Raw genomic sequence first — 26,805 nt, 5'->3', positions numbered from 1 at the left:
AAAAATTGTTGCAGAGCAGCTAAATGAACACTTAGCGTTTAACAATCTATGTGAAACCTTTCAATCCGGTTTCAGGGCACTCGACTGAGACAGCCCTCGCAAAATTGACTAATGATCTATTGCTAACGATGGACTCTGATGCGTCATCTATGTTGCTGCTCCTTGATCTTAGCGCTGCTTTCGATACCGTCGATCATAAAATTTTATTAGAGCGTATCAAAACACGAATTGGTATGTCAGACTCAGCCCTGTCATGGTTTAACTCTTATTTTACTGATAGGATGCAGTGCGTCTCCCATAACAGTGTGACCTCGGACTATGTTAAGGTAACGTGTGGAGTTCCCCAGGGTTCGGTCCTTGGCCCTGTACTCTTCAGCATCTACATGCTGCCGCTGGGTGACGTCATACGCAAATACGGTGTTAGCTTTCACTGTTATGCTGATGACACCCAACTCTACATGCCCCTAAAGCTGACCAACACGCCGGACTGTAGTCAGCTGGAGGCGTGTCTTAATGAAATTAAACAATGGATGTCCGCTAACTTTTTGCAACTTAATGCCAAAAAAACGGAAATGCTGATTATCGGTCCTGCTAGACACCGACCTCTATTTAATAATACAACTTTAACATTTGACAACCAAATAATAAAACAAGGTGACTCTGTAAAAAGTCTGGGTATTATCTTCGACCCAGCTCTCTCCTTTGAGTCACACATTAAAAGCGTTACTAAAACGTCCTTCTTTCATCTCCGCAATATCGCTAAAATTCGCTCCATTTTGTCCACTAAAGACGCCGAGATCATTATCCATGCGTTTGGTACGTCTCGTCTCGATTACTGTAACGTATTATTTTCGGGTCCCCCCATGTCTAGCATTAAAAGATTACAGTTGGTACAAAATGCGACTGCCAGACTTTTGACAAGAACAAGAAAGTTTGATCATATTACGCCTGTACTGGCTCACCTGCACTGGCTTCCTGAGCACTTAAGATGTGACTTTAAGGTTTTACTACTTACGTATAAAATACTACACGGTCTAGCTCCAGCCTATCTTGCCGATTGTATTGTACCGTATGTCCCGGCAAGAAATCTGCGTTCAAAGGACTCCGGCTTATTAGTGATTCCTAGAGCCCAAAAAAAGTCTGCGGGCTATAGAGCGTTTTCCGTTCGGGCTCCAGTACTCTGGAATGCCCTCCCGGTAACAGTTCGAGATGCTACCTCAGTAGAAGCATTTAAGTCTCACCTTAAAACTCATCTGTATACTCTAGCCTTTAAATAGACCTCCTTTTTAGACCAGTTGATCTGCCGCTTCTTTTCTTTCTCCTATGTCCCCGCCTCCCTTGTGGAGGGGGTCCGGTCCGATGACCATGGATGAAGTACTGGCTGTCCAGAGTCGAGACCCAGGATGGACCGCTCGTCGGGACCCAGGATGGACCGCTCGCCTGTATCGGTTGGGGACATCTCTACGCTGCTGATCCGCCTCCGCTTGAGATGGTTTCCTGTGGACGGGACTCTCGCTGCTGTCTTGGATCCGCTTGAACTGAACTCTCGCGGCTGTGTTGGAGCCACTATGGATTGAACTTTCCCAGTATCATGTTAGACCCGCTCGACATCCATTGCTTTCGGTCCCCTAGAGGGGGGGGGGGTTGCCCACATCTGAGGTCCTCTCCAAGGTTTCTCATAGTCAGCATTGTCACTGGCGTCCCACTGGATGTGAATTCTGCCTGCCCACTGGGTGTGAGTTTTCCTTGCCCTTTTGTGGGTTCTTCCGAGGATGTTGTAGTCGTAATGATTTGTGCAGTCCTTTGAGACATTTGTGATTTGGGGCTATATAAATAAACATTGATTGATTGATTGATTGAGTGTTGGAATATGGAATACTTAACGTTAGCATTAGCTAACCCGTTTAGCATGCCAGCTAGCTAGCTAGCTAACAACTGCAAACTTGGTATTGTGGCACGCGGCTACTTTTTTGGATGTGTTCACGGATGTAGAACAGGAGATTTGTATTTTCACTAAACCTGTAAGGCTTCATATATATATATATATATATATATATATATATATATATATATATATATATATATATACATACATACAGCAATTTCTTTGCTCCGGAGTCCGACAGCATTAGCATTGATATCTCCTGCTGTTTATTTATTAAATTTTTTGGGCGGTAGTCCAGCAGCGGTGTCCTCTTCCCGCCTCCCGAAAATCTTATACCACCACAAAGATGGGATATTCAGGTCCAGCCCTAGTAGACTCATGTTTATAATATATAACATGATCTGTGGCAAATATCAGTGATATCTCCTCATAAACAGTTGTTGACATGCTGATTTAAATTTAGAAAGTATGCTATTGGTTTCAGTTTTGTGGTTATTGTGGGGGAGCGTGATTTATCTTTTTTATTAACAAGTATTTTTTAAACAAGTATTCCAATGAGAAAACATGGCACGTTTGAAACCGAATTGCAAAATTGCAGCGACAAGCACACCCTCTTCATTACCTAAAAATATATCAATTGTAACTTAAACCTGTCTGGTGGGATTCATAATTTTGGAGCAAGGTTAATTTACTATATACCATCTGTTGTCATTTTAATGTCAAAAATATTTAAGGTGAACTTTCTATGTCGTCAGTGTTCTTCAAATAAACATTTGCTTTAATTTATCATATTGCAACACATGGTATTTTAATGATGTGTCATAATATAATTTCTCAATATATTTCACAGAATATTGAAGGACGTTGACTCTTAGGAATTTGGTCTCAACAGCTTACGCAAGGTAAAATCAAATTAGTGCTGTTGAAGGTTTAAATATAATTTTTTAATGACACCAATATGATTTAGTTACAGGTGCCTCAACATGAGATGGAGGTGAAGATGTGTAGTTTTGAATCAGACAAGCGAGTAGGATTGTTAAAACACTATAGACTAAAACATGGAAATGGTGGCCGCGGTCAGTCAGTCCCTTGTCTTCACACTGATTGCCCTTGTTCATTCAAAACATTTAATGCCCTTATTATACTGGGGAGACTACAATATTAATTGTTCTAGCAAGGTGTGTGTCTTGATCAAGTTGTGTTTTTATCTTCTTTTTCAGATCAAAGAAAAGTTCAGTAGGATAACATCACTTCATCTGGAGCAAACCTTTTTGTCCAAACTGGACACACACACTCCCAAACTCCTGGAGATATTTAGGACAAAGGGCGGAGTTGCAGGCACAAAAATCAGACCGATGCTGGATTCACTTGGCCAGGTAAAGTTACAGGGACATTAATATAATTTTTGTCAGTCATCTTGTGTTGGGCTCATATACACTGAGCTAGCTATTATCATCGCTCTCTCTCTCTCTCTCTCTCTCTCTCTCTCTCTCTCTCTCTCTCTCTCTCTCTGTCTCTCTGTCTCCCTGTCTCTCTCTCTCTCTCTCTCTCTCTTTCTATCTATATCTATCTCTAGCGCTCTCTCTAGCTCTACCTCTCTATATCTCTCGCTTTCTCTCTATCTATCTCTCTCTCTCTCGCTCAAATTAAATAAATAAATTAATATAAATGATAAATAAATGTGTTGTACGTGTATAGCGCTTTTCTACCTTCAAGGTACTCAAAGCGCTTTGTCACTACTCCCACATTTACCCATTCACACACACATTCACACACTGATTTAGGGAGCTGCCATGCAAGGCGCTAACCAGCACCCATCAGGAGCGAGGGTGAAGTGTCTTGCTCAACGGACGTGACGAAGTTGGTACCAGGTGGGGATTGAACCAGGGACCCTCGGGTTGCGCACGTCCACTCTCCACTGCGCTACGCCAATTCAATTATGTTGCCTTTTACCATGGCATAGTGAATTTTGTGTATCTGTTTGCCTATACATGTCCTTTGCAATAAATTTGCTTCTCTGTTTTATAGCAATATGTTGAAGTCGGAAGAGATCTCATCATACGTTGCCTAATGGAGTTCCCTGGAGAGTCGGGAGAGGAGTTAATCAAAGACTGCCAGGTACATTTTGAAAATTTGGGATTTTCTGATGATTACTCTCCTTATAGTAAATGTATCTTTTCTCCAACCTAATACTATAACCTCTGTTCTTTGTGTAATAATGTATTTCCATAAAAGTCATATGTGCCACTATATATGAGGAAAAACATTTGTATTCAGATTAACACATTTTAGGCCATTAACTTAAATTGGCAATTAATTGCAATGTGTCCCAATTTTTCAACTGGTTCTGAATCTGAAATGTTTGAAAGGCAAATGTGTTGAAAGTATGAAAAATGGTATTTCAAACATCCTTCTGTATTTTTTAGACAATCTTGTTGAAAAAAATTATGGTTGCCTCAGTGACCGAAGTGTACACTGACAAATTAAGTGCAAATCTGGGTTAACCCAGACAAAGATCAAATAAAATAAAATCAATAGTTACCTAAATACTTCCCTAGCACTTAACCAATGCAGTGGTCTCTGTATGTGTAGGTTATATGAACTGGCTGTGTATAATATTGACTCCTGAGCACAGAATCACGTGTTATTCACAGGATGTAGGTGCCTCAGTTCATCATGTCCTCAAGATCCTCGTCATCAGTGGAAATGCAGCACAGGGAGGCCACAATCCTGCCCATGTGTGTCAGTCATCGTCGAAGGAAAAGAGGTTCTGGATGACTACAAAACCGTGGCAAAGGGTTGCCTTCTGCTCATGGGCTTAATCTACGCCATGAACTTGAGTTACCTACTGAAACTGAAATATACATTTTAAGTGTTTCGAAGCTGTTTCTAGAGCTGGATGTTCTGAAAATGTCGCCCAAGGTACGGTCTTTGAGAAAAAAACTTCTACTGTGAGTGTTTCCACAGTGTAGATATGCTGTTCTAGCATATAGCTGTTCTTTGGTGTGTGGAAGCAGTACATGACGCTTGTCAATGTAACTTGTTGAAAGATTTTGCTGTTGTGCTTAAAAGTTACAATTCAGGACATTTTATCGGGTCTTTTACCTGTAATTGTTCGCATTATTATGAACTAAAACAAAAAAATCACTGTTTTATAATGTTTTGTCTGGTAATGCTGCTGGAAAATGTAATAAAAGTGCTCTTGTTTGAAAGTGTGTTATAATTTCATATTTGTAGAATTTGATTTAATTAAGAGTAGGCCATGTTAAAAATACAACACATTCATATTTCAATAGTGGTGTAGGTGGGAGCTTAAATATCATGTAAATATTGTTCCGAATAAAGTAAAGAAAAACTAATTAAATTATCCTGAAAATCAAGCATTTTTATAAGGGTTTTGTAAGTCAATACAAACGTAGTTTTGAGTAAAATTTACTATCAAAGAGTGAATATATTTTGTCTCTAAAAAAGAAAATCTAGTGATGTTTACTTGAGTTTTTTAAATAAAAACTCATTCTTGCTGGCAAGTAAACTTTACCTGACTATTTCCTGAGTAAAAGTTAGAAATAATTTCTGTGTGGAAATTGTTACCTAGCTTTTTTTAAGTAAATGGCACTCCAAATTTTTTTCAGTGCAGGGGGTGCAAGCATGGATTAAATTTATTTAGATTAATTTTAATGGGCTGTTTTGCAATACAAATTTTTTGAGGTACGAGTTGTGTCACTGGAACACAAACCTCAGAATAATCAAGGGAGGACTTTTTTTAAACTCCTTTTTGCTTACTGATTTTTGCAACACTTTCTTTTCTTTAATTACACAAAATTTAAGCTGGAAAAAGTATAAACAAATGTTATCTGTCTATCTGTGTTGGCCCTGCGATGAGGTGGCGACTTGTCCAGGGTGTAGCCCGCCTTCCGCCCAAATGCAGCTGAGATAGGCTCCAGCACCCCTCGCGACCCAGAACGGGACAAACGGTAAAAAATGGATGGATGCATAAACAAATGATCAGTAATACACATGGAGACAGCGTACGATTAAATACCTGCTGACCACTTCTACTCCTTTTCAGACATAAATAGTGCAAATGTAACCATGTGATGTTCCTTAAAACAGGAATCTCACAGTGCGGTACGTTTACCACTAGTACGCGGGCTTCATCTGGTGGTACACCAAGGAAATATTTAATTAAGTGATTAGTGTTTTATTTTCCTATATTCAAACACAGGTTACTGTTCAAATTGTGCGTAATGTTACAGTTGCTAAAATATTGAATATACTTTTTAAATAAAACATCTGCCTTGTTTTTAATGAATACTTATGCTTACTACACTACTGTATTTTAATGTTGGTCGTTATGAGGATTGGGAGAGCCAGGTGTTTTCTGAGGTGGTACTTGGTAAAAACAAGTTTGAAAACCAGTGCTTTAAAGTAACGTGTGAAACAAATAAACTGCACCACATTTTTTTTTTAAAGTATTGTAGTCATTAGCTCAGCAATAGATCAGTCCAAGGCATACATAGGTGTAGCGGACAGTAGGGGGCTCCCTTCCCAAAATAGGTAAATTGCTTGCAGCCTTGTGGCGGGAGTGGCCCTTGAAATAGCCCCGGTGCCTTGCTATCAGTCTGGACAGCTGCTGGCGGGTGACAGGTGTGATTTTTAACCTCACTCTTGATTTTACCATGTTTTATCTTTTAACATATCTTTCTGGCTTTCTTAGGACTTCGGTGGCAGCTATTTCCTCTCGTTCTATTGCAATTATAAGGTAGAACAGGCTGGTGTTTCTACTTTGTATATTTGGGTTTTAACGTGAGTTTTCTGTTTGTTGCAGACTTTAGCCTGCTATTGTTTTCTTCAGTTTGTTTTAGGGTTTTGTTTGAAGTTGTGTTTACTTTATGTATAATTTAGAAACCCGTATAAAAATGGCCCTTTTTTAAAAAGTACTTTCTGCCCATATTTTCAAACTTGTGTCCTTTTTGGTTGAAGAATTGTTGTAGTTTTGTTGGTTATTTTTAAGTTTAGTCCCTCTGGTTACATAAATCCGATGAAATAGGCTTCACCTTGACCTTAAACAGGATACGCAATAAGAAGGAATAATGTATTTGTTAATGAAATTGTGTCTTTTCCCGATAGAAACATTACATCTACAATGATGCTCAGATGGGTAAAGTGTAGACTTAATTACCATTCTGTACATTGGATTTAACAGAAGTGCGTTTTGCTAATATTGTATTTCATCCAGCAGGTGTGCGTCATGATTGCGGCCCTGCATGTTGGTAAAATCATTTTTAGTAATGCTACTTTAATCAACACAATTGTCTACAGTATTATCCTACACATGCTGATGAAGAATTAATGAAATTGTGCTTTCTAACTCTGACCCTCTTCAACCGATTTATTTGTATGACATCTTTTGACTATGCAAAAATATGGATGTCAAACAGTTTTGTACTTTACTTAAACTCTGAGTTCCCAGATACTCATGTGACTATTCCCAGGATATAGTGCATTTAAAAAACAGTTTATTTGCAAACACTTTTTAAAGCCGTATGACAATTTAAATTCTTATCTTGGGATCAAATATTACAACAGAACTGAAAGCTGCTCAATACATTTAATTTCTGAGTTCATCTAATTTCTTTCAATTAAAAGTACATTAAGCTAAAAAAAAAAAAGTTGAAATATTTCAAATACATCTATTTACACTGAACAATAACACATCATATTTAACAATATTTTCAAGTACTTTAGAAAAAATATCACAAATATGTTCTACTTGGTCTGTTGGATCATCCTGTCATTTTCCTGCATTCTGATATTAATCTTTAATTTTTTTTTTTTTTTTAGGAAATGTGCAAGCCATGACACCGGGCAGCAGTTCTTGTAAGCCACATTTTGTTTATTCTACATATGAAATGTCAAAATTTAAAAAGCTTTAAATCCGCTAGCCAGGTTAGACTTTCTTAAAGATACCTGTCTAAAGCCATGTCTTTGAAGATTGTTCTTGGAGTGTCCTTTGACATAAGCAATGATGCAAACTTTTAGTTTGTCATTAGGGTATAAACGAGATCGCTTCATGACTTGAATGATTTTAGAAGCAGTTAGCATCAGTTTCTGTTTAAAGTACAACAAGACGGTTTGAAATGCAAACAATCATCCCAACAATAGTCACACTAGGTGTGGTGAGTTGATCCTCTGCATTTGACCCATGTTCTTCCCTTGTGAGGGGAGAAGCAGCAGTCTGGTCTCATTTTGGTGATTTAAAGTGCTGAGTGAGGCAATGGGTTGGCCGGGGTTTGAACTCACGACCTTCCGGTCTCAGGGCGAACACTCTAACTACAAGGCTAGGTTAAATGTCTTTAAAGGTCTAATGTAATGTATCACTTCTGACCCATTGAAATACACCTTTTTAATAAAATTTTAAAAAGTAGGTAATTTGTCATTTTCAGACCTCTGACTTACAATACCACACTGGGTAATATTTGCTTTTTGAAGTATTGGGACAGGGATGTCCAAGGTGTGGCCCGGGCCATCTGCCCAAGGCCTACATTTTATTGTCCCATAGTCGTCTAGTGGTTAGCTTGCCGCCCACGCAATCAGGAAGTCGGGGAGATCTTGGTTCGAATCTGAACATCGCAGTGAAATTTGCATGTTCTCCCCCCCCACCCACGCACACACACACATTCTAAAAATATGTATGTTTGGTTTATTGACTACTAAATTGTCTATGTATGAATGTGAGTGTCTGGCAGGCAACCAGTGTGGTGTACCTAGGCTCTGGCTAGCCGTGACCCTCGGGAGCATGAGCTGTATAGAAAATGAATGGATTAGACTGATTTGTTTTGCCAAATACAGTATAAGCTAAATACAGATGCTGCTTGGCATATATTGACTTCCTATAGGTAGTTTTTTTAGCAGCTTTCAAATTGTCCAAAATATATCAAAATAGCCCCCGCATCCTTTAAAGGGTCTTAATTTTTTTTTTTTCTAAATTTAAAACACTACTTTGTGGTCTTTGACATGTAATGGTAGTAATTAGGTCAAAATTTGCATTGACTGTTTTCCAGACAATCTTCAAGCGGACTTCTGAGTGAATTGTTCTATATACCCCCCTGTATTAGATCTTGATACACTTTTTGGTTACTGAAATATGATCTATTAAAGTTAACATTCCAACCCAATGAGCCCAAGATTTTACTTTTTTTTTTTTTTTTTTTTAACAATTCTCTATTTTCATGAAAAGATCACATGTAGAATTGATCAAAATGTGACTGATTAAGCTTGAGCAGAGTATTTTCTTAAAGTAAAAAAATTAGAACCGCAATCTATTCAGCGTGTTTGCAGAATGATTATCAGGACGGCCACAGTACTGTAAGGAGAAAATATGAATGTAACAGTTTGATTCATCAAAACTGAAACTGGTCTCAGGCCGTGATTTTTTTGTATGTCTTTAAAGGACATGAAAACTGTTAGTTGCGCAGTATTGGCTGAGAAAGGAGGCGATCGTTTAACTCTGTCCTACATACGGACTGTAAAAAAAGAAAACCGACCTATTCTGCAATACTGTATATTTTTGTTCCATAATGACTTAAAGGGCTGATTTTTAACAAATTGATGCGTTTAGGTGGCTATTTCTTTGTCATTTAGGAAATGTTTCCTTTTTATGAACAAAGCTTTGCAAGATGCATTTTTTTGCACATGAATGTGCTGTGCTGATCCACCACCTCTGTAGAGCATGGTAAAGTTTTTGATTCAGATTCTATATTGCAGGAAAGGTGGTACAGATTAGGAATATGTTTTGAACTTTACAAAATGGCGCTGGTAGGAGAGCAGAACATTACTGTTTCCATGGGCACATGTGGCAGATAGTGCATACCTAATACTTGTTTAAATAGGGCAGTATGTGCCACTTTTGCACTTGCTATTAATTGAACATGCGGTCTTAGTCGGTACACACCATTTTAGTTTGTGTGTGCTATTTGGATCCAAGATTAGGCCCTATGCTCACTGTGGCGCAAAAGATAATTGATCAGTTCCTTTTTATCTAAAAAAAAAAAAAAAGAGCTGTTAGAAGTGAATGTATCATTCAGAAGATTAAACATAGCAACTCATGTATAAAATTTATCCCACAGTGTCAATAACATTATTTAATCAAATGTCTTTCAGATTTATTTAAATGATTTACCAAAGTAATTTGTCTTCTGTCCCCTGACATGCAAAAAAACACCCTTTTCCTCCTGGACTTTAGCTTCGGAGTGCTGGACTCAATGGTTTGACCGCGACAACCCTAGTGGGAAAGGGGACTTTGAGATTCTAAGTAAGTTGCGCCATGAACACCCAAAAAGCATCTGTCAAGTGCCACTCCAAATTGACGTTGAGACGACATCTGGAGGCAGTGTGTCTTCAACGAGCGATAAGATCCATACGTAAGTACTTTGGCTTAGAAGTGCTTACATTTTTGAGATCGGCCATTATGCTGTATTTTTTTGCTTTAGGTTGCTTCAAATACAGTACCCCCTACCACTAGTTTGCATAGCGAATGCCAGTGAAACCTGTAAGTGCCACCCAACATCTGGTCTGGCACATTAGGTGATAGATCCATAGCAAGCATTAGACAAAACTTTTTTCAACCATGGTTCCGACTAAAGTGGGTGCTGAGCATGTATAGTTTACATACAAAATGTCCAGCACAATAGTTACTGAATTAAATAAGGAAATTAACAAAAATATGCAAAGCAGAATTAACCTAGAAAGTCCCAAATCTGCATCATACACACTGGAGTCGTCGATGAACCACAAACACCAGCCAAGTGTGTTTTAAAATTTTATTTTCAAAGCTGATGGTGTTGGACAAAGTGGCTCGTAGGAAATACTATAGAGGTCTGCTCCTCTAAATGTATATCATGTGATTAAACTACTGTAGTTTGTGATACATTCTATTGAAGTAATTGTGACAATATTTAAGGGGTAAACTGTTAACTTCTGTGTGGACAGCCCTGTGCATGCATGCATGCATACAGTAGGGAAGGGACTCATATGGCACCATTACTGGGTGGCTCTCTTGTGAGGAAATCGGGGGGCGTTAATCATTTTGCAATGCTGTCTGCTAAAAATGATGGAAATCACCTCTACAAAGCAACTGACGCTGTTGTCAAAGTTGAAAATGCAACAAAACACATTTAAGATATTCAACACTCAACAGCAGGGGTGCCCACCAGCAGGCAAGCTACTTTTTAAATGACAAAGTCAAGGTGAGCTACCTCATACAGTTGTGGTCAAAAGTTTACATACACTTGTAAAGAACATAATGTCATGGCTGTCTTGAGTTTACAATTTAAGAAACTTTTTTTTTTTTTTTTTTTTGAGTGACTGGAGCACATACTTGCTCGTCACAAAAAACATTCTTGAAGTTTTTTTTTTTTTTTTTTTTTTTTAGAAGTTATGGGTCTACTGGAGGTTGCGTTTTGGGCACAGTTGGGTGTTCCAACAGGACAATGACTCCAAACATGTCAAACGTGGTAAAGGAATGGCTGAATCCGGCTAGAATTTAGGTTTTAGAATGGCCTTCCTAAAGTCCTGACTTAAAAGTGTGGACAATGCTGAAGAAACAGGTCCATGTCAGAAAACCAAATTTAGCTGAACTAGACCAATTTTGTCAGGAGTGGTCAAAAACTCAACCAGAAACTTGTGGATGGCTACCAAAAGCTCTTTATTGCAGTGAAACTTGCCAAGGGACATGTAACCAAATATTAACATTGCTCTATGTATACTTTTGACCCAACAAATTTGGTCACATTTTCAGTAGAACCATAATAAATTCCTAAAAGAACCAGACTTCATGAATGTTTTTTGTGACCAAGTATGTGCTCCAATCACTCTACCACAAAAAATAAGTTTTAGAAATTATTCGAAACAGAAGACAGTCATGACATTGTACAGTTGAAATAAAAACTTCATCGCCTTCCTGACTTTTTTTTTCTCCACACTGGCAGCAGCCAGCATCATTTCATAAGGCCCTCAGTTGCTGTGAATGTCAATCATCTGGTGACTGTTAATTTAAAGTTAAAGTACCAACGGTGCAATCCCTCAATTTGTCCCATTTCATGTCTGGTAAATGATAACAAATGGGCCATTTGAATCCCCTTCCTACTTTACATATGCATAAGTAATGCTTGAATTTTACCACAATTTACCCTTGTTTGTTGTGGCCAAATAAAGACTTCTCAGCAGCTCATTTTACCCATCTTTGCAACTAAAAACTAATTTTGCTCTGAGGAAACTGCAGAATTTAGAAATCCTTTATTCCCCATCCGATTCTTTGTCTCTGGCCAAAGTCATAATACAAAGGCTAGTTTAGGTTATGCCAAAAAAACGATTGTCGACATGAGTCAATCTAGAGAATGTCAAATCGAACAGCTTCCACTGTATTGCAAACTATTGAAACCTGCTGCCTATTTAAATTTGCATTTTTGTATTGAAGGTTGTTGCAACAGGGTTGACTCATTCGAAGTTCATCTGGATTGGTTCTCTCTGCAGATCGGACACAACCACAGGATTCATCTGTAAAAATGCTCAACAGAAAAAAGGCCGGTGCTCCGATTACCGTGTTCGATTTATGTGCCCCCTCAAGTTCTGCCCACCAGGTAATCATATGCACTTTTAATAAGTAGTATCCTGATTTAGAGTGTACCTTCTAAAGTTGTCCGGGATAGGCCCCAGCTCTTCAAGCACCTAACTAAACCTAGTGACAGTGCATCAACTACAACAAATGATGGGCAGTATCAGGCGCAAAGTATGTAACTGGATGCATGATTGATCTAATGTCCCACCCTTTTAGTGATTACAGAATGTTGGACCTCATGGTTTGATCGAGACAACCCATCTGGAACTGGAGACTATGAGACTCTTGCTCAGCTTTCCAATCAATATAAGAAGCAGATCTGCGATCATCCCATTCACATTGAGGTCCAAACAATCTCTGGGGAAAGTCTGACTTCAACGGGGGAAGTGTTCTATGCGTGAGTATTTTTCTTTAGTTTTATACAGCCTTTTTCATCAGCGACATAGCTGCCTGATTTAGTTCAACTTATTCAACAATAGGGTTGGGCATTGATAAAGAAACTTGGAGCCGCACACCAAAGTCAATCCTCCATTGCAGCATATGAACTGCTGTTCTTGTATGGATTATCACTGGGGGACTATAGAACGAGGCTAAATGTTACACACCAGACGAGCAAGTAGAAACTGACAAGCTAAACTAGCATGAAACAAGAAATAAGTGGTTGGTAACATTTAAAGGTGCCATATGTAGTAATGTGGCCATAAATGGTATTGCAATCACTGTCAATTCTGTAGCCTCCTCCTACTGTCTGACTGAGGTTGCCAGATACGCAGCCGAATCCTACTCCAAGGAACTTTAAATGGAAATAGTCCTATGCTGTAGGTTGCTCTTGTTTATGCTTCTTGCAAGATGGTTTTATTAATTATGCCACATTTTACCAATGTCGATTAACCACATGTATTTGTAAACAATCGGGACAGATTGTTTGCATTACCCTGCTAAAATATCTCGTTTGACCGCATGGACCACCATCGAAATATATGATAAACTATATTATATATCGCATAGGCCTATCTTGATGGCAAGCCAAGGCCAACAGTAAAATTACAGCCATATTTCGTTCAGCATAACAACCATGTTGCATCCAACCTGACTCACTGCTTTCTATTCCATGGACAAACTGAAGGATTTCAATCGGAGCCAATACTAGGAAATAATTCAAATAGTTAATATTGTTGCACAGCCATCCTGTTTGATCTTAGAATTGTAATCAATTTGATTCATCATTCAGTTGTCTTACAATTTTAAGTATTTTTCATCCGCATTGGTATGACAAATACAACTACTCTGGAATGGATTGATTCTCAAATGTGTCTTATCACTAAAACTGTAAAGTATTAATACCACAGAATAAGTGTTTATTCCATTTCAACAGAAGTGTAGCTGGGACAGTGTTAAAATAAAGTAACCAGACATTAACTGTAAACTGGCAAGTAGATGAGTATTTTAACATACAACCAGAATGAGACAATGTGTTACTGCATACGCCAGCAGCTAAATTAGGAGTCTTTTTAACCAGTTTTGAAATTTTTCTATTCTCAATTTTATTACCAAATGTTTTGCAGGAGGCTGCAATATACAGTATCACAATAGATTCCAGGCCAAATTGTCCATCACTTTTTATGGGAACTGTTTTTTTAACAAATTTGTCTTCTTTAACCACTTGAGCACAACACTAGTGTGGATGTCCCCACAATGTCTCACTGAACTTTGCTTGCAGAGCTGATTCTACCACTGGATTTATCTGTAAAAATTCCGACCAGAAGAAAGGAATGTGTTGCGGATTACCGTGTACGGTTCCTGTGTCCTCTTGATCACTGCCACCCAAACGGTAAGACTGAAGCATTCTTAAAAACCATGCTAATAAACTGATACCAACAAAATGATTGAAAATGACTTCTTCCACTCTGACAGTGTGCTTCACCAAATGGTTTAATCGTGACCGTCCAAGTGGCAAAGGGGACTTTGAGATCCTGAGCAAACTTTGGCCAAAGTATTCACATGTCCTCTGCAAACGGCCTATCACCTTAGAAGTGGTCACTGCTAAGGAAGAAAAGCTATTTGCCTTAAGGGGACAGATAGCTTACAGGTGCGCATGTTTTTATTACGCTGACTAATTTACTGCAAGAAAAATTGTTTGTTTTACTGCACACCACAGTGAACCAGATTACACACATGCAGGGATCCAAGACAATTTGACATTTGTAACAAAATTACAGTACAGTCGTCACCTCTAAGGAATTCCAGAGATGTGATGCTATTGTGCACTAAGTGAACGCTTCTGCTGTGCGCGGGTCCTACAGATTTTTTTGAATGGCTCTTTTACTTAACAGAGTACTAACTCACAGTATTGTAAGATAGTAACTGGGAATCAGTTGTAATAGTTCACTGGATACTTGGTGGGTTGTGTATTTTTATATTTAAGATGCTTGATCAGTGGTTTCAAACTTTTTTTTTCACCAAGTGCCACCATAATAAACATTAAATGTACTAATAAAAACAAGGTAAATGTTAAAGTATATAGTTGGTGTCTAACATTACAGTTTAAACAAAGTGTTTAGATATTTGAGTACTTGGCGTATCACTAGATTGAGCCCGTGTGCCACAACTGGTACACGTATTAGTTTGAGAATACCTGCTAGTTTATAAAGTATGTTAAACTCTCCTTCAGATTACTACCAAATTATTAAAAAAAAAAAAAAAAAAAAAAAATCAGTTATAGCGATTGTAAGCAGGGGAAAAAGTATAGCTCAAATTCGACTTTCAACTGAAGCATTGCAACATTAGATCGGATCAAATTATGTAGAAGTTTTACTCCTCAATGCTCGTGAGTTAACAAAATTTCCATGCAACATTGGTCCCGGGCTTATAGCAACATGTCCTGACACGTTTCACCTCAAACTGTACTCTAAGTTTTGTTGAACCGCATTAAGTCACAGCTAAATGTTAGTGTTGGTCTCACTTGCATTCGTAAAGTGAGCCTCAATGAGTCGGTCTTCACTTAAAACAGGACCATATGTCTGTCCCTGCGGTCAAGAGGGTTCATGTGGGAAGAGAAGTTGAAGGAAAAATAAATGCGGGAGGACTTGCGTGCCATCTAAGAATATTTGTCAATGTTTTAGCTAAGATTATGATTCAAATTGTTTTAAGTACAATCACGACAGCTTGAAGTTGCACATTTGGAGACTTTCCCTTTACAATGTGCGATAACGAGAAATACAAGTTGCAGATAAACAAAATATCAAGTTTGATACAAAATGTGAGTTGTAAATGGCAAAATGTATAAGTTATAGCCCATCATGTTTGAAATGTTTACTAATGTGACTACTTTTTCCCCAGATATGACACGACTGAAGGCTTTATCTGTCGCAACAAAGACCAACATGGTGGACGTTGCCACGACTACAAAGTACGCTTTGGGTGCCCGTGCAAATGAAATATAACAAACCTCCTGAACACTTTTGGAATGTTTTTCTTAAATGTAAACTCCAGCTGTAGGAAAAATAAACTTTATGAAACACACTCAAAATAGTACTTTTACTTCAATTCCCTGTACTATTTTCGGATAACCTTATATTTTGAAGCATATATATATATGTATATATTACTGCTTAAAGAAGGGAGCATAAATAGGGTGAAATGTTGGAGCAGACGGAAGCCGAGGTAGTGAGGAGTAAATCACTCAAAGCTGCAAATGTAGAGACAAGTTATTTCAACATAAATGGCATGCTTGCCCAAAATTAACAGGAAATGTCCCTGGCTAACTGGACCAGACAAACTCGAGTCACTTTAATGTCGATCATGATACACGTCGTGTGTTAGTACAACTACAGTGAGTGTGCCTTTCTGGCTAGCTCAGCTGTGTACAAACAAAACATCACATGGAGACTAATACTTCATAGTTTTTGTTTTTCCATCAGTACAGATTGGTGTCATTTCACAGTGTGATACAAACTCAAATACACTTTGTACTGATGTAGAAGCAATTGTTGTCCAGTGTCTGCGGGTGTCAAAGTGGCTGAGCAGCAATGCCTCCTGAAGGCGATTCGACAGAGTACCATGCAAAATGCAGTGCGCTTACTGTTTGCCTGGGTCCAGATATGTGGTCCAAACTAGTTTGCACAAGGTGCTGCTATTTTGTTCTGTCACACCAAGTCACTGCACAACTTGAACCAGCCACCCTCTGCCGTACTGCTGGCTCACGTGGGCAATCTTTTATGCTCTAATATTGATCAATCAAAATAGATACTTTTGATACTTTAGTTCAGATGTGTCAAGTTTTTCCACCAAAGGCCACAACGAAAAAGTATGCAGGGCTGTATTTTATTAAAATAAAAAAAATGCTAATAGGTTTTGTCTGCTTTGTGTTACTGATTATGATCATTGGAGTATTTCTGTTATGGTTTTACAGGGGAAGGTCATGACAACAGACACTAGAGAGCGATATAGCGCTATATATATATATATATATATATATATATATATATATATATATATATATATATATATATATATATAATATATATATATATATATATTTATATATATATATATATATATATATATATATATATATATATATTTATAATATATATATATATATTAGGGGTGTGGGGAAAAAATCGATTCGAATTGTTTACATTGTGTGATTCAAAATTGAATGTTATTTAAAAAAAAAAAAAAAAATTTTTTTTTTTTTTTAATCCAACAAACTGCAATAAACAGAGCAATTGAGAGGAGACAAACACGACACAGAATGACACAAAAAGGAATATCAACAGTATCAATATAATTTCAACATAGCAGTGATTAAAAATCGTCATTAGACATTTATAAAAATAGTGTCACAGTGGCTTACACTTGCATCGCATCTCATAAGCTTGACAACACACTGTGTCCAATGTTTTCACAAAGATAAAATAGGTCATTGTTTTGGTTCGTTTAATAGTTAAAACAAATTTACATTGCAATCAGTTGATAAAACGTCCTTTACAATTATAAAAGCTTTTTTTTTTTTTTAATCTACTACTCTGCTAGCATGTCAGCAGACGGGTAGATTCTGCTGAAATCCTATGTATTGAATGTATACGGAATCGTTTTGAATCGGAAAAATATCGTTTTTGAACTGAGAATCAAATCGATATAATCGAATCGTGACCCCAAGAATCGATATTGAATCGAATCGTGGGACACCCAAAGATTCACAGTCCTAATATATATATATATATATATATATATATATTCAAACAGAACATAAATTAAGGAAATGGAGTGTGAATGAGATCCAAAAGTGTATGTGTGGTGTGTGTGTTACCAAATGTGGAGAGCGTAGAGACAAGATCAGTGTCCAAGCGGGGGGAGTCAGAGTCCAGAGGGAGATCCAGGGAAAAAGAGAGATGCACGGCTCACTTTAAAGACGGCGTAGGGTACTGCAGGGACGACACAAGAAAACAGTGATGGGCAAACACAGTGAGAGCAGGATTACATGAAGCAGGACGTGGCTTACTGTACTCAAACAGAAGACTATACTCTGAAGCCGGCATTCCAGGTTGTCCAGGCTTATGAAGGCAGCTCCTTCATTACTGGCAGGTGTGATGATTGTAGCTGGCGGCTGCTGCAGGTCGGAGACGAGCGCGGCTGGTCCCTGGATGTGTGCGCCCGTGGGGTGTGTCCCGAGGTGCGCACAGACTGATGCGCGGCGTTGGCAGGAGTCTGAGCTGTAACAATGTCAGCTTTTTCTTCATAGCAATTCTTTTTTTTTTTTTCATGTATAAATATTTTACACTGTTGTGGTTCTCTGAGCTAATGTCAACAATTCTGCCTGTACGGAAACAATGTTCAGTTATTCCACGGCATTCAATTGATCGCAACGGGACTGTTTGGTTTGTCGTAGATGTTTCGCCTCTTTTTCAAGTAGCATTTCTAAAAGACTCCAACAAAAAACAAGAGTTGCAAACATTACAAACAAGTGCTATTTATTTACAACTGAATGGACCGCTAATATGGGTGATTCTGACTATTTTGCAACACTAAATTGGCCCTAATATGTGAATGTGACTGAATGTTGTCTGTCTGTGTTGGCCCTGCGATGACTTGTCCAGGGTGTATGTCGCCTTCCGCCCGAATGCAACTGAGATAGGCTCCAGCGACCCCGAACGGGACAAGCGGTAGAAAATGGATGGTGGTCGATCCACGGCGATCGTTCTGCCACCCAATACCTCAATGCTAACAAGAGGAAATTACACTTCTACTGTCTTTGGCTTTGACAGTAGGATTGCTTGTTTGCATCTCACAGTTTTTCTCTCTACGATTGAGTGGAACCATCCATGCCCAGGCACATCCTCCCAGTATTGGAGTATAAATATTTGTTGTTTTGGCACCACCCGCTATACGAGATCTGACTAATCTAAGTATGACAGAGTCAAATAACCATCTAGGACAGGGGTCTCAAACTCAATTTACCAGGGGGCCACTGGATGCAGAAACTGGGTGAGGCTGGGCCGCAAGAAAAGATTTCTTAAAAAATCTAACATGCACTTTTATATGAATTCACCTTCTATGAATTTCTTCCCCACCCTAGCAACATACTTGCCAACCCTCACGATTTTTCGGGAGACCTCCTGAATTTCAGTGCACCTCCCGACAATCTACCGGTGCAACCATGTTTCCAAATTGTCACAATTTTCACCCGGTCAATATTATTAAGGGCTGCTGTGACTGTACTGCCTTTAACATCCCTCTACAACAGTGGTTCTCAACCTTTTTTCAGTCATGTACCTCCTGTGAACATTTTTTTAATTCAAGTACCCCCTAATCAGAGCAAAGCATTTTTGGTTGAAAAAAAGAGATAAAGAAGTAAAATACAGCACTATGTCATCAGTTTCTGATTTATTAAATTGTATAACAGTGCAAAATATTGCTCATTTGTAGATGCCTTTCTTGAACTAATTGGAAAAAAAGATATAAAAATAACTAAAAAATTGTTGAAAAATAAACAAGTAATGCAATTAATAAAAATAAAAATTCCTACACATAGAAGTAATCATCAAGTTAAAGTGCCCTCTTTGGGGATTGTAATAGAGATCCATCTGGATTCATGAACTTAATTCTAAACATTTCACAAAAAAAGGAATCTTTAACATCAATATTTTTGGAACATGTCTACAAAAAATCTAGCTGTCAACACTGAATATTGCATTGTTGCATTTCTTTTCACAGTTTATGAACTTACATTCATATTTTGTTGAAGTATTATCCAATAAATATATTTATTAAATAATTATGAATCGCTGCTTTTTATAGAAAATTTTAATAAATCTCACTTGTCCCTTGGCATACCTTCCTCAGGGGTTCGCGTACCCCCAATAAGAGGACTACTGCTCTACAACTTGTCATCGCGCACGCTTTTACATTTCACAACTAAAGCGGCAGCTCAGTATCATGTGGTGTGAGACCTGTGCAGACAACGTTAGCGGCTGCAAGACGTACTTGGTCAACAGCCATACACGTCACGCTGAGGGCGGCCGTATAAACAACTTTAAGACTGTTATACATATGCACCACATTTTGAACCCACACCAAACAAGAATGTCAAACACATTTTGAGAGAACATCCTCACCCTAAAACAACTTAAACACAAGACAACAAATACCCAGAACACCTTGCAGCCCCTAACTCTCCCGGGCTACGATATATACCACCTCAACCGACGCAAGTAGGGAGGGTGGGGGTGTGGGGGGTTGGTGCCAGCGGGGGTGTGTATATTGTAGCCCGGAAGGGCTAGGGCTGCATGATATTCTGGGTATATGTTTTGTTGTGTTTATGTTGTTTGAAATATGAAATATGTTTGTCATTCTTGTTTGGTGTGGGTTCACAGCCTGCACATACTTGTAACAGTGTTAAAGTTTTTTTTACAGCCACCCTTAGTGTGACCTGTATGGCTGTTGATCAAATATGTCTTGCAATAACACCCCGTGCGTTTTGCACAGCTTGATGCAACATACAACTGTGCTTGCATGCTGTCAGTACAGGATGTAGAGGGCGCTAAAGGCAGTGTTGGCACTCCCTGAATATTGTTGAGTGGGTAAAAATAGGCATGGATTTCAAGAGAATGGATGTCAAGAAATTCAGGGGACCCCTGGTAAAATTGGGAACGTTGGCAAGTATGACACTGTCAAGCGCCGTTCATATTAAACTCGTGGGCCGCACTAACATTAAATTGTCATATTAAAGCGCGGGCCGCAAATAACGTCTCGCAGGCCGCAATTGGCCCGCGGGCTGCATGTTCTAAGAAAAACCAAACAGTCCAGTTGCTATCAAATGAATGATCTTGAAGGAGAACATCCATGGTAAGTACATTTGATTTATAAAGCCCTGTACAATACATAGGTGAAGTAAAACAATTAAATTTAAAACAGGCAACATCATAAAAAGGACACAGTGGATTAAAAATGATAATTAAAAGATTCAAGATTCAAGATTGTTTATTGTCATATGCACTGTTAAACAGACAGTTTGCCGTACAAAGAAAATCTTACTTTGCTAGTCCACCCTTCAACAAGTCACACGGCACTTAGCTAAAAATAAAAAATAAAAATAAAAATGTATATACAAGGCACAGTAAGTAACATAACATAATTGCACATTCTGATTGACAGTCAACAGTATGAATATGGAGGTGACCTTGGGTCACAGCAGCAGTTAAAGTGTCTACAGTGATGGTTCACAGTTCGGGGGTGGGTCAAGGTAGCTGTCTTTTGTTAAAAAAGACAAAGTAAAAATGGGGGGAGGGAGGGGGGAGATAGCATCCACATGTTAGCCTGATGGCCTGTGGGTAGAAACTGTTTGTCAGTCTCGTAGTCCTGGATTTCAGGCTCCTGTATCGTCTGCCTGATGGTTGGAGGCTGAGGGTTGTGTACTGTCCTTTATGATGTTGTGTGCTCTCCGGGTGGCCCTGGTAGAGTACATGTCCTGTAGTGAGGGGAAGGCTGCTCCTGATATGTACTGAGCAGTTTTAATCACTCGCTGGAGTGCCTTTCTGTCCTTAGCAGTGCAGTTTCCATACCAGACCGTGATTGAGCTGGTAAGGACACTCTCAACCGTACTTATATAGAAGTTGCTGAGAATTCTGGGTGGCCTACCAAATTTTCTCAGCCTTCTTAGGAAGTACAGTCGCTGCTGGGCTTTCTTTATTGTTTGTTGGGTGTTTTGATCCCAGGTGAGGTCCTCGCTGATGTGTGTCCCGAGGAATTTAAAGGTTTGTAACACTACATTTACTAAATGTGCATTTACTAAAAAGTTCTCAAATGTTTAATGCTTTAAAGACATAGATCTAGACAATGTTCAGTTACATTCAAGTGTTTTATTATGGTGGTTGTAATTTTTCAAATTTGTAAGTTAGTATTGATTTTTCAATTACCCAACTGAACTTTGTATATATCAAGTATATTATATTGTCATTTTGAGAGTTTCTAAAAATTCAAATCAGAGGTGTTTAAACTTTTTCAGCCTACACCCGCATACTAAAAAGTTAAGTATGGGGTGCCATTTTAGTTTTTTCGATTACTGTCAGCCGTAACCACACAAACTAATATCTAGTACAGACCTGGGCAAAGTAAGGCCCGGGTGTCACATGCGGCCCGCTGAGCTTTTCAATCTGGCCCGCCGGACATCCCAAAATATATTTTTTATATCTTTAAGATGGAAAGTGTAGCTGCCATTATGATGTGAAGTCATGTTTTCTAATGACTAGAAGTCTTCAACTATATAAAGTATTTCAATGGTTGGAATCTGCGCTTATGGATGATACACCAGTTACTATAATCTAATTAGTTACTATGGTAATATAATTAGTTACTATGGTAATATAATTAGTTACTATGGTAATCTAACTCACAGCAGCTCAGACGAGGCACCAAGTAGTGTGGGCGGGGAAACGTTTCCACAGACGAGGAAGGGAGATTTTCACAACAAAGTTCTAAAGCTTTGTGATATATAGAATAGAATAGAAAGTACTTTATTGATCCCTGGGGGAAATTCAGCTAATATCAGATGTATCAGATTGTAGGTGGGTTTATTTGGTACCCTTCGCGTTAATTTTTCACTGTTTATTGCATTTGTGTTGCATTTCACTTGATTGTAAAAATATGTCAATCAATCATTTAATCAATGATTATTTATATAGCCCTAAATCACAAGTGCCTCAAAGGGCTGCACAAACCACAACGACATCCTTGGTAGAGCCCACATAAGGGTAAGAAAAAACTCACCCCAATGGGACGTCGGTGACAGTGACAATGATGACAATGAGAAACCTTGGAGAGGACCCCCCGCCCCCAGAAAGCAATGGATGTCAAGCAGGGTCTAACATGATATTGTGAAAGTCTAATCCATAGTGGATCTAACATAACGGTGAGAGTCCAGTCCAAAGTGATCCAATGTCGATCGAAAGGGGGTGTGATGTTCATATTTTGTCAATAATCAATGTTTTATCGTTCCTCGAAAAATTTAAAATTCCATAACGTTTTTTAAGGCGATCTGTCATAACGTTTTTAGCATTCAGTCAGACATTATTGTGATGTTTTGTATTAGTGTTCCTAAAAATACATATACCGGCCCCCAGACACGTTTTTTTCACTCAATGTGGCCCCCGAGTTAAAATAATTGCCCAAGCCTGATCTAGTAGAAGGCAGTGTTGCATGTTTGAGTGTCACAACATTGCTATGTTTACGGCAGACCAAAAAATGTCATTGCTGCTCTTGTGTCTTGTTATCGCGCTGGGAGGAAGTTAATGAAAACCGCCTAAAATATACTTGCATAAGAAACCAGTTACACTCCCTTGATCATTCTACACCAGGGGTCAGCAACCTTTTTGAAACCAAGAGCTACATCTTGGGTACTGATAATTGCGAGGGGCTATCAGTTTGATACACGTTTAAATAAATTGCCAGAAATAGCCAAGTTGCTCAATTTACCTTAAATCTCTCTCTCTCTCTCTGTCTCTCTCTCTCTCTCTCTCTCTCTCTCTCTCTCTCTCTCTCTCTCTCTCTCTCTCTCTCTCTATATATATATATATATATATAAATATATATATATATATATATATATATATATATATATATATATATATATATATCTTGATGGGATTATCCAGAGAATAGTGCTCGATACCGTGGTAGAGCGCAATATGTAGGTGTGGGAAAAATCACAAGACTACTTCATCTCTACAGAATTGTTTCATGAGGGGTTCTAAAACAGTTCTGTAGAGATGAAGTAGTCTTGTGATTTTTCCCACACCTACATATATATATATATATATATATATATATATATATATATATATATATATATATATATATATATATATACATATACATATATATATATATATATATATATATATATATATATATATATATATATATATATATAAATGGGTATTTCTGTCTGTCATTCCGTCGTACTTTTTTTTCCTTTTATGGAGGGTTTTTTGTAGAGAATAAATGCTGGGAAAAAAAAACACTTAGTTGAACGGTTTAAAAGAGGAGAAAACAGGAAAAAAAAAATCTAAATTAAATTTTGAAACATAGTTTATCTTCAATTTCGATTCTTTAAAATTCAAAATTCAACCCAAAAAAAGAACAGAAAAACTAGCTAATTCGAATATTTTTGAGAAAAATTTAAAAAAGAATTCATGGAACATCATTAGTAATTTTTCCTGATTAAGATTAATTTTAGAATTTTGATGACATGTTTTAAATAGGTTAAAATCCAATCTGCACTTTGTTATAATATATAACAAATTGGACCAAGCTATATTTCTAACAAAGACACATCATCATTTCTTCTAGATTTTCCAGAACAAAATTTTTAAAAGAAATGCAAGACTTTGAAATAAGATTTAAATTTGATTCCAAAGATTTTCTAGATTTGCCAGAATATTTTTATTTTAATCATAAGTTTGAAGAAATATTTCACAAATATTCTTCATCGAAAAAACAAATAAAAATGAAGAATTAAATTAAAATTAATGTATTATTCTTTACAATAAAAAAAATAATTTACTTGAACATTGAATTGTCAGGAAAGAAGAAGAAGGAATTTAAAAGGTAAAAAGGTATATGTGTTTAAGAATCCTAAAATCATTTTTAAGGTTGTATTTTTTCTCTAAAATTGTCTTTCTGAAAGTTATAAGAAGCAAATTAAAAAAAATAAAAAAAAATTTATTTAAACAGCTGAAGACCAAGTCTTTAAAATATTTTCTGGGATTTTCAAATTCTATTTGAGTTTTGTTTCTCTTAGAATTAAAAATGTCGAGCAAAGCGAGACCAGCTTGCTTGTAAATAAATAAAATTAAAAATATAGAGGCAACTTACTGGTAAGTGCTGCTATTTGAGCTATTTTTAGAACAGGCCAGTGGGCTACTCATCTGGTTCTTACGGGCTACCTGGTGCCCGCGGGCACCGCGTGGGTGACCCCTGTTCTACACGGTGTCAGAAGTGTCCCGTAAATGACAAAAATTAAAGACAGAAATATGTGACGACATGACCAAGTTAAATCTCTCAGCCAGTTTTGCCTAAACCGACGGAATGGCTTGACTGACGACAGCGCTTTGAGCGGTACAGTCCAGCGACTAAACTCAACAAAGACGATGGAAACGTGCAGGTCAGCTGCCTGATTTATGCAATGGGCAACGAAGCAGATAATATATATAAATGGTTTACCGTTGTCGAAGACTGACATAGAAACCACTTTGACTGCGTGGCAAAAAAGTTTTAAAAGTATTTTTTTACCTAGGAGTAATATCTATCCACAAGAGGGCATGTTTTCACCAGCGTGTCCAGCGGCCTGGAGATCCCTGTATGATCTATCGGAGCACTGTGAGTTCAGCGCCTGTCAGGATGAAAATATCCCTGACCGTATTGTCGTCGGGATAACTGACAAGGATCTCTCGCGCAGGCGATGGCTAATGGCGGACTTAACTCTTGCACTGACAATACAGACTGTCAGGCAGTCAGAGGAGGTTGCGGCACAAGTAAACCTGCAGGAAGACAAGATGGGATCAGTAAAGGAGGTGTATTACAACAACAAAATCATTGAAAACAACAACAGGCAAGACAAAAGACAAAAAATGGAAGAATAAAAATGAATATGGAAAATGCGGGAAAGCCCAGCATGACCTTTAAGTAACCTTCAAAGCTTTCTAAAACTCCTTCAAAACCCTCAGCAATCTGTTTGATATACATATATACCTATCTATGCATGCACGCATGCATACCATGATTATAACACACTCCTGTTTGATTCTGGATATAGGTACACAAGTTGTTGGCAGAAGTCAGACGTGCGCTGCTATGGAAACCGATCAATGCATGGAAGAAAAATCCCGAAAATTATTTCACATTGGACATTGGGGTGACATACAGAGGGAAAAAAACACTTATGGCCCTTGGGGGGTGAGAGATGAGATGGACAACCACCTGTTCATTTTGAGAACGCACACAGAGTTATTTTTTACGGAACATTTCTGTAATAGTTATGTAGCTTCTGAAAATTAGTTATTGTGCCAAAGAAAGTACACTCGGATTTATTTGCAACTTAGACCTATGTGGAGAGACACAGCCGACGGACCGACAACAGGCGGAAAGCAGCAGTGCGGGCCCACCTGGAGGCCAGCAGGCGGGGCATGCGGCGGCGAGGAGAGGCGTGACACACGCGGAGTGACACTGCAGCGGCAATCTGAGCCAGGTGCGTATACTACACACCTGCTCACAATCTGTCTATCTGCTGCTAGAATACAAAAAGGGCGAGGGAGGAACGAGCGAGAGAGCAGCACGGAGGAGGAAACAACGGTCAGCAGACGAGAAGCGCGACGACCCACACGGAGAGAGCGATGACACACCCCCGCAGCGGACACAAGCTCCGGACGCCGAAAGGTGTGCAGCGGCAGCGGACAGGCCGGAAGAGCGCACTGAAAAGTGACGCGACCAATGGGCCAACTGACAGCAGATTTATTGAAATAATAAATCAAGGTCAAAACTGTTACGATGCGTCTTGTGTCAGGTGTCCCCACAACCCACACAAGGACGGCAGGAAGTCCGTTACTACCTTGTTTAAAGATTTGAATTTTAATGTAATCTATAGCCCACTTTTGGTTTCTAAAAACTATGTAATGATGGGGCAGCACAATTGTGATTTTGCTCAATTCAATGGAGCTTTCCTCAGTTATTTGAGATAACTTGAAAAGGAAGGAGATGTCACATATGCATGTATGGCAGTATTAAATGTTTAAGAGTGTTGCAA

General features: G+C 38.3%; 1 protein-coding gene across 1 annotated transcript; it reads left to right on the top strand.

The window, feature by feature from the left end:
• Positions 1-6,481: 6,481 nt before the first annotated feature.
• Positions 6,482-16,032, top strand: LOC133564440 (cartilage intermediate layer protein 1-like). The gene is made up of 11 exons (XM_061918768.1): positions 6,482-6,532; positions 6,603-6,647; positions 7,016-7,046; positions 7,128-7,158; positions 7,730-7,765; positions 10,131-10,308; positions 12,419-12,525; positions 12,720-12,900; positions 14,224-14,334; positions 14,418-14,592; positions 15,843-16,032. Exons 3-9 carry the CDS (start codon positions 7,032-7,034, stop codon positions 14,315-14,317), a joined length of 642 nt encoding a protein of 213 aa, XP_061774752.1. The 5' UTR covers positions 6,482-6,532; positions 6,603-6,647; positions 7,016-7,031; the 3' UTR covers positions 14,318-14,334; positions 14,418-14,592; positions 15,843-16,032.
• Positions 16,033-26,805: the final 10,773 nt, after the last annotated feature.

Source organism: Nerophis ophidion, linkage group LG13 (assembly GCF_033978795.1).
Source record: "Nerophis ophidion isolate RoL-2023_Sa linkage group LG13, RoL_Noph_v1.0, whole genome shotgun sequence".
Classification (NCBI taxonomy): Eukaryota; Metazoa; Chordata; class Actinopteri; order Syngnathiformes; family Syngnathidae; genus Nerophis; species Nerophis ophidion.
The sequence above is the reverse complement of the archived record's forward strand: the minus strand, read 5'-3'. Positions and strand labels throughout refer to the sequence as shown.

What these genes read in the sequence shown, in the direction of transcription:
- LOC133564440 (XM_061918768.1), top strand. An exon ending in GACACCGGGCAGCAGTTCTT is followed by an intron (nt 7,766 to 10,130) that starts GTAAGCCACATT and finishes CCTGGACTTTAG; the next exon opens with CTTCGGAGTGCTGGACTCAA. An exon ending in CCTCAAGTTCTGCCCACCAG is followed by an intron (nt 12,526 to 12,719) that starts GTAATCATATGC and finishes CCACCCTTTTAG; the next exon opens with TGATTACAGAATGTTGGACC.